The sequence below is a fragment of the Nicotiana sylvestris genome, chromosome 3, assembly GCF_000393655.2.
Source record: "Nicotiana sylvestris chromosome 3, ASM39365v2, whole genome shotgun sequence".
In the NCBI taxonomy this organism is placed as follows: Eukaryota; Viridiplantae; Streptophyta; class Magnoliopsida; order Solanales; family Solanaceae; genus Nicotiana; species Nicotiana sylvestris.
The window spans coordinates 107,888,758-107,897,711 of record NC_091059.1 but is presented as its reverse complement, the minus strand read 5'-3'; the positions used below and the strand labels follow the sequence as shown (position 1 = coordinate 107,897,711).

General features: G+C 42.2%; 1 protein-coding gene across 1 annotated transcript; it reads right to left on the bottom strand.

The window, feature by feature from the left end:
- Window positions 1-247: 247 nt before the first annotated feature.
- LOC138887809 (uncharacterized) lies at window positions 248-7,506 on the bottom strand. The gene is made up of 2 exons (XM_070169597.1): window positions 6,806-7,506; window positions 248-320 (listed from the first exon to the last, which is right to left on the bottom strand). Exons 1-2 carry the CDS (start codon window positions 7,504-7,506, stop codon window positions 248-250), a joined length of 774 nt encoding a protein of 257 aa, XP_070025698.1.
- Window positions 7,507-8,954: the final 1,448 nt, after the last annotated feature.

Below are 8,954 nucleotides of genomic sequence, written 5' to 3'. Positions count from 1 at the left end.
GATGAAGAAGATGAGATACCCGAGGAAGTTGTCAGGGAAGTTGAAAACTTTGAGAATAAGCCTAAGTCCAACCTGGACAAGACCGAAGCAGTAAATTTGGGGGACGCCGAGACCGTCAAGGAGACTCGCATCAGCATTCACTTTTCACCAACAGAGAAGGAAGAGTACATCCATTTCTTAAAAAATATGAGGACATTTTCATATGGTCATATGATGACATGACCGGTTTAAGCACATCCATAGTGGCTCACAAGTTTCCTACTAATCCCTTGTGTCCGCCAGTAAAGCAGAAACTCCGAAAGTTCAAACCAGACATGAGCCTGAAAATCAAGGAGAAAGTTACCAAGCAGATCAAAGCCAAAGTTATTAGGGTTGTGGAGTACCCAACCTGGTTAGCCAACATTGTGCCAGTTCCGAAAAAAGATGGGAAAGTCAGAGTATGTGTTGACTATCGGGATTTAAACAAATCAAGTCCCAAAGATGACTTTCCACTACCAAACATACACATCCTGATCGATAATTGCGCCAAGCATGAACTCCAATCTTTTGTAGATTACTTCACGGGTTATCACCAAATTTGGATGGACGAAGAAGACGCAGAGAAAACAGCCTTTATTACACAATAGGGGGTATACTGCTACAAGATAATGCCATTTGGCCTAAAGAATGTTGGGGCTACCTACATGAGGGCCATGACAACCATCTTCCATGATATGATACACAAAGAAATAGAGGTGTATGTGAACGACGTCATTATCAAATCTAAGAGAGCCGCAAATCACATAGCAGACTTGAGAAAGTTTTTTGACAGGTTAAGGAGGTACAACTTGAAGCTAAACCCTGCAAAGTGTGCATTCGGGGTTCCCGCAGGAAAATTATTGGGATTCATTGTCAGTCGTCGAGGGATCGAGCTGGATCCATCTAAAGTCAAAGCCATTCAAGAATTGCCACCACCTAGGAACAAAAAGGACGTGATGAGCTTCCTAGGACGCCTCAACTATATCAGTTTCTTCATAGCACAGTCCACAGTCATATATGAACATATCTTCAAGATGTTGAGGAAAGATGTCGAAACAAGCTGGACCAAGGATTGCCAAAAAGCTTTTGACAAGATTAAGGAGTACATATCCACACCACCAGTTCTGGTCCCACCGGAACCAGAACGACCTTTGCTACTCTACCTATCTATATTGGATAGAGCCTTTGGATGTGTTCTGGGACAACATGACAAGACAGGGAGAAAGGAGCAAGCCATATACTATCTAAGTAAGAAATTCACACCTTACGAAGCACGGTACTCTCTGTTAGAGCGCACTTGCTATGCTTTGACTTGGACGGCCCAGAAGTTGAGGTATTACTTTTGTGCCTATACTACATATCTCATATCTAGGATGGACCCTTTAAAGTACATATTTCAGAAACACATGCCAACTGGGAAGCTAGCCAAGTGGCAGATACTGTTGAGTGAATTTGATATCGTCTACATAACTCAAAAGGCGGTCAAAGGGCAAGCATTGGCAGATCATCTTGCTAAAAATCCAGTGGGAGGAGAATACGGACCCTTGAAAACGTATTTTCCTGATGAAGAAGTATCATTCGTAGGAGAGGACATTACTGAAGTGTACGATGGTTGGAGGATGTTCTTTGACGGAACTGCAAATTTCAAAGGAGTGGGCATTGGAGTAATTTTGGTATCAGAAATGGGTCAACATTACCCGGTATCTATTAAACTCAGATTTTCCTGCACCAACAACATAGCAGAATATGAAGCCTGCATACCAGGACTTAACATGGCAATCGATATGAATATCCAGGAAATGTTGGTAATTAGTAATTTAGATTTCTTGTGCACCAGGTATAAGGAGAGTGGGCCACCAAGAATTCCAAGATATTGCATATTTTTGGTTCGTCCGCACTCGAATAGGATATTTTGGGTCCGTCCGCCCTCGAATAGGATATTTTTGGGTCCGTCCGCCCTCGAATAGGATATTTTGGGTCCATCCGCCCTCGAATAGGATATTTTGGGTGCGTCGGCCCTCGAATAGGATATTTTGGGTTCATCCGCCCTCGAATAGAATATTTTGGGTCCGTCCGCCCATGAATTGGAAATTTTGGGTGCATCCGCCCTCGAATAGGATATTTTGGGTCCGTCTGCCCTCGAAAAGGATATTTTGGGTTCGTCTACCCTCGAATAGGATATTTTGGGTCCGTCCGCCCTCGAATAGGATATTTTGGGTTCGTCTATTCGAGGGCGGACGAACCCAAAATATCTTATTCTAGGGCGGATGAACCCAAAATATCCTATTCGAGGGCGGATGAACCAAAAATATACTATTCGAGGGCGGATGAACCCCAAATATCTTATTCGAGGGCGGATGAACCCAAAATATCCTATTTGAGGGCGGATGAAACCAAAATATCCTATTCGAGGGCGGATGAACCCAAAATATCCTAATCGAGGGCGGATGAACCCAAAATATCCTATTCGAGGGCGGAGGATCCCAAAATATCCTATTCGAGGGCGGATGAACCCAAAATATCCTATTCGATGGCGGATGAACCCAAAATATCCTATTCGAGGGCGGATGGACCCAAAATATCCTATTCGAGGGCGGACGAACCCAAAATATCCTATTCGAGGGCGGATGAACCCAAAATATCCTATTCGAGGGCGGATGAACCAAAAATATCCTATTCGAGGGCGGATGAACCCAAAATATCCTATTCGAGGGCGGATGAACCCAAAATATCCTATTCGAGGTCGGATGAACCCAAAATATCCTATTCGAGGTCGGATGAACCCAAAATATCCTATTGAAGGGTGGATGAACCCAAAAATATCCTATTCGAGTGCTGATAGACCCAAAATATCCTATTCGAGGGCGGATGAACCCAAAATATCTTATTCGAGGGCGGATAGACCCATCTTCAAAACTTGAAATTGTCTTACCTCCGACTTTTTTTCTTAAAATCGTGTTGTCTTGCTATGTCTTAAAACTTGAATTGATTTCCTCGTTCCTCCGAGAAAATTTTCGACAATGGCAGAAAATTTTCTGCCCCAGTTTTGGTGCTTTTCCTTGTGGCATGTTTTTTCGCCATTAATAAGATTTCCTTTTCCTGCTTCAAATCAAAGAAAATTTGTTAGTTTTAAAACATGGTGAGTGATCGTGCCACTCCTGCTGGGGATGGTTTTTCCCTTTCTCCCTTCCCCGCTCTGTGTTTCATTACGCTATCAAAACTTGTTGGGAATTATTTTGCTGGGGATGAATTTTCCTTTTCTTCCTTCCCCACTCTGTGTTGTCCGACCCTCTTGGAACTTGGTCGAAAATCTATCGGAGATGCTCCTACATCTCGATGATCTGCTGGGGCCCTCTTGGAATTAGGTTCACAATTTTCTCAACTGTTGTTTTCCTGTTTTTCTCCAACTTCCCTTGAAAATTTGGTCCTCTTGGGATCTAGACCCATTCATCATTTGGTCTTGCGACCAACTTCTTTTTGCTTTATCGCCTTATCTTTGGCCTGTCCTATTCGCATTTTGCTTTGCATCATTTTGGCAACTGGTAGTAAGCTTTGAAAATCCTTTTCAAAAACAAACTACTAGGGAGGTAAAGTCTTTAAACCAAGAAATGAAAAAGTGATGATCTTAAAAAATAGAAAAAGAAGAAGTCTTTCTGAACAAATGCTGGGGAAAAGGAAAGAAAAGAACTTATCTGAATGATATAACCAATCCCAACGATCATGTCGCGCATTCCGGATTAATCAACCCAGTCTATTTGTATCAATCAACCCTTCGGATGGCCTCATGTTGCTGGGGATAAACAGGCACTCAACTCTTTTCCAAATGCGGATCCTTTCCGCCAATCTTGTCTTGTCGCCTCATAGTGCCCTTCGAGGGGTTTTCACTAATAAGACTCTATCGTTTCTCTCAACTCCCATCTTCTTATGGTGCCTGTGAAGGTTTTCACCGATAAGACTCTCTCGTTTTATTTCTCTCATCTTTCATCGCCTTATGGTGCCTGTGAAGGTTTTCACCGATAAGACTCTCTCATTTTATTTTATTTTTTAGTTGGGGATTGGAGTGCTGCCGATATGACTCTCTCTGCTGGGGATTCTTTTCGGTTATCAATTCTTTTCCAGTTTATGATCCTCTTCTCTGCTGGGGATCGGAGTGTTATTCCCGACTTCCGTTTGCATGACTTGGCGCTTCTCGGATACTGATCGGGAGGTCTTTTTTGGACATCAATATGGGTTTTTGTGTATGGTTAAAAGAAAAGGCCTATCAAGAGGGTTCAAAATCATTTTAATGGGTAAAACATTACAACTCTTGGAATCGAACTTTCTTCCCAAAATTACAAACACAACTTCTGCCCCAGTTTTCTTGCTTGGGGATTTATTTTTTGTTACACCATGACCGAGGCGTGAGGCGCCTACGTATCCTTCTTTGAGGAATCAGGTCAAACGTAGTTCCCAATTCCTTTGTTTTTTTCTTGTGACTTTTCTTTTGTCTTTATTATCATTTTTTTCTTCTCTTTTTCTTTCATTTTCATTACTGATTCCAAAAAGAGGGGTATGAAAGAATAAATAAGACTCAAAAGGGGAAGCAAAGGTTATAGTGTTTGGATAGAAGAAAGAATTGCCTCCGTCATTTCATTCTCCGATAAATGCTAAGTACAAACAAACAACAATTACAATTACAAGAAATCATACATAATATCCCTTAACTCCATCAGAATTGATAGCCATGTCGACGCATTTCCCTTAGATATCTATTAAACATAAAGCGTCATTGGGCTTGCTCTGTTCAGATTGCGATAATCAACACACACCCGGATTTTTCCATCTTTTTTTTGCACTAGCACCACATTAGCCAACCAATCAGGATATCGAGCGACCCGAATAACCTTAGCATTCAGCTGTTTGGTTACTTCTTCCTTAATCTTCACACTCATGTCGGTTTTGAACTTCCTCAATTTTGCTTGACGGGAGGAAATGCCGGGTCAGAGGGCAATTTGTGAACCACTAGATTGGTGCTTAAACCCGGCATGTCGTCGTATGACCATGCAAAACGTTTTTGAATTCGATAAGTGCTTTGATTAGTTTTTCCCTGATGTTTGGTTCAATGTGGACGCTTATCTTAGCTTCCCTGATATCATCTGCATCCCCTAGATTGACGGCTTCCGTGTCATTTGAGTTGTTGTTTTTTTTTTCTTCAAATTGGCTCAACTCTCTGTTAATTTCTTCGAAGGCTTCATCCTCGTCATATTCTGACTCATCATCACAATCTTGTACTATAAGTTCGAAATCAGATTGATTTTTTTAGACTAGGGTAAAGATCCGTCATGCATGCCATGTCATTAGAACCAGTATAAAGAGAACTGTTCAGAAGAGAAAAAGAAGAAGAAAAATTAAAACAAAATAAGGAATGAAGAAAAAAAACTTTCACTTTATTAAAATACGGGATAACAAGGTTTCACACTTTGGCGAGCACAAAAAGAAATATGGATTACAACCCTGGAATAATCCAAACAATAAAAAAGAAAATCAGAGCCCACTACCAAGACTCCCTTCGTATAGGAAGAGAAGTAGCCATTCAATTGTTGATTTTTGCTTTCAGCCCCACAAACTGTACATCTGCTCCACTTGACCATTTTCCCAACACCATAATTGGCTTGTCATCTACCTTTTCCAACTATACCACCGCTTTTCCACTGGTTGATTTTTCTTTTGAACCGGCACGGATCATCATCACTGTTTGTGAACGTTTCTTTAACTCCCCTCCTTCGTGCACTAGCTCGATCATGTGGGTTTCATGGTGTGCCGACAATGGGTTCTGATTGATGTTGGGTGCCTCTAGTGTCTGAATCTCAATCTTGTTGGTGTCAATAAGATTTTGCACTGCATGCTTCAACTTTCAACACTTCTTGGTATCATGTCCGGGAGCCCCCGAACAATACTCACAGCTTACCGAGTGGTCCATATTTTTGGGAAGGGGATTTGGCAATCTGGGCTCAATAGGACTCAACAAGCCTAACTGCCTTAATTTGTGGAACAAGGCAGTATACGTTTCTCCTAACTCAGTGAATGTTCTCTGTATTCTTTCATTTCTGAAAGCCTGATTTCCCCGGAAACCTGCCCCTGGAGGGTTCCTGTAGGCCCTTGGCGGCGGATAGGTGTTTTGTGGAGGTGGGTATATATTTTGTGGAGCCGGCGCATGCCATTGCGGACGAGCCGGAGGCTGGGTATAAGTTTGGGCTTGGTGTACGGAGAAGTGTGGTTCTTGTGGCGGGTAGTAGGGTTGAGGAGGTAATTTGGAGTGTGACGGTAGTTTGGGTGATGAGGTCTGGGTTGGTAGAGAGGGGAAGGACCTCTCGATCTGGACCAGTTGCCTGCCTCTATTGTCACGACCTCTTCTCTCTTTTTCTTTCCAAGTGCACCTCATGTGCCGCTCTAAATGGCCTGAGTCGTTGCCTTGATTGCCGAGTAACTCAGGATCTTATTGGACTTAAGTCCCTCTTCTATCATAACTCCTATTTTCACTAATTCATTGAAGGATTTTCCAACTGACGTCACCAAGTGACCAAAGTACGTTGGCTCTAGAGTTTGCAGAAAATAGTCCACCATTTCGTTTTCCCTCATTGGAGGATCAACTCTGGCTGCCTGTTCTCTCCACCGGAACCCAAATTCCCGGAAGCTCTCCTCGGGCTTCTTCTCAAACTTTATCAATGTGAGACGGTCAGGGACTATCTCAAGGTTGTACTGGAAGTGACCTGCGAAAGCATGTGCTAGATCGTCCCAAGTGTACCACCTGCTTGGATCTTGTCTTGTATACCATTCCAGTGCTGACCCACTTAGGCTTTGGCCAAAGTAAGCTATAAACAACTCGTCTTTGCCACCAACTCCTCTCATCTTGCTACAAAAACCCTGTAGGTGTGCCACAAGATTGCCATGCCCTTCGTATAAATCGAACTTGGGCATCTTGAACCCTGCCGACAATTGGACATCAGGGAAAGGGCATAGATCCTTGTAGGCCACGCTGGCCTGGTGGCCTAACCCGTGCATGTTCTTGAAGGATTGCTCCAGGCTTTTGACCTTTCGAATCACCTCCTCATGTTCTGTGTTCTTAACCGGTTTCTTAGCTTCCTCTAGGATCCCAAATTGGGGTGTATATGTGTATGGCTCAGGAGCTTTAAAAGTGGATTCATGAGGAAAATATTGGGTGTCGTGCACTTGGAACAGTGGTTCACTAGACGGTCTTTGTAATGTGGCTGGGAGAGGTGCCACAAAGACAGGAATATTTGGTGGTAGAGGGTTTTGATTGGGTGGCGGAGCTTGGGGATCATAGGCATCTCTCCCCTGATAGTAGTGGTAGCTTGGAAAGCTTGTTGAAGGGTCGGGGGAAGGGTATTCCGGCGTGTTTCCCGGTGGGGGAGTAGGAGTGACGAGTGGTTCGGGCCCCTTTTGCACCTTAGCCATAGCTAGCTGCATTTCATGCATTTTCAATCTCATTTTTTCTATATTGGCCATCGCCTCCTTCAGCATCTGATGTGCCGTCCTTTCCGACTCAACACTATTTTCTGAGCCAGTCATGCTTTCTGGTATAGGCCCTTTTGATCTTGTTTGATAATGGTATGGTGCCAGTACGCTTTAACAACTAACTGTTTGGAATTGGACAAACAACAAACCTGTTAGCGTTAGAGTTTTAACAGATATTACAATTGCACGTTGGGGGATGCAATGTTCTTAGGCAGTTAACCATTTCTAACATGTTTTTGCTTCTACCGCATGCATCCTCCCGGCTTGTTTTATTTGTGCTTTTTTCAAGTGTTTCGGAAACCCTCTATTCCCTCTTTTTTTCTTTTTTCTTTTTTTCTCTCTCTCTCTCTCTTTTTCTTTTCTTTTATTCACTTTCTTTTTTTTTCTTTTTTAGCAGGGGTCGAACCTTATGTAGATTGCCTACGTATCATGTCCCCGCATGAATCAGACCTTGCGTAGTTCGGATCAATAAAAGATAAATAATAATAAAACATTTTATTATTTTTTCCAATTTTCCTAATAAAACAAGCTTGATTATAAAAGTTTAAAAACTGACCATACTAACAGACTTTGACAAAAGACAACAAACGAACTCGAAAATCAAATAACTCGCATACTCTAATCAAAGAATTACAAACTCAAAAACAAACAGCCAGGTTCCTTCCCCTATATGCCAATTTTAACCAAATTGTTGTTTTTCAGACGTGGCCCCTTCTCAATTTCACATGAATTTTAAGGCCGGGAAGGACTATTTTACGACCTTTCACAAACTTGTTCGTTCTTTTACGAAAATAGCCCTTCGACAACTGAAAGATACTCGAAGGCTATATCGGCAAGAACGGTTTAAGACATCACCGAAGTCAGGCCGACATATTTTAACTAAAAACCAAATGGTATTCACTTGACCACTGACTATTTTCTTGTTTTTCAAATAATAAAAGACCTGGTTTTGCAAACACGACCTTTTAGCACTTCGGAGACGAAGATTTTAAGGTTGTGCGGGATAACTGGTCGCAACCCAAAAGAATGACCAAAGATGGTCATTTACGCAAAATCAACCCTCAGGCGTCCCTTTCGAGAACATTCGGCTATTTTTGACAAAACGGCGTGACCTAACTTATTTATGACTCTTTTCTTATTTTTTTTTCAAATTAGAATAAAAGACTCGGTATTGTAAACACGGCCTTTCAGCGCCTCTAGGACGAAGATTTTAAGGCTATGAGGGTCAAAAATCAAAACATAACCAAAGGTGGTTGTTTATGCAACATCAGCCTTCCTGCGTCCTGTTTGGGAACATTTGGCTATATTTGACTATGAGCGGCATTACCCAACTTATTTATGACAAAGTTTCGACATTTATTTGGCTATTTTTGCAAAAAAGAGGTTGGACATCACCCGACTTATTTATGACAAAAGTTTTG

Coding starts and splice junctions, on each gene's coding strand:
- LOC138887809 (XM_070169597.1), bottom strand. CDS start 7,506: ATGAGATTGAAAATGCATGAAATGCAGCTAGCTATGGCTAAGGTGCAA. Junction 321..6,805: donor ACAAGACAAGATCCAAGCAG/GTGGTACACTTG, acceptor CTTGATTTTCAG/GCTCATGTCTGGTTTGAACT.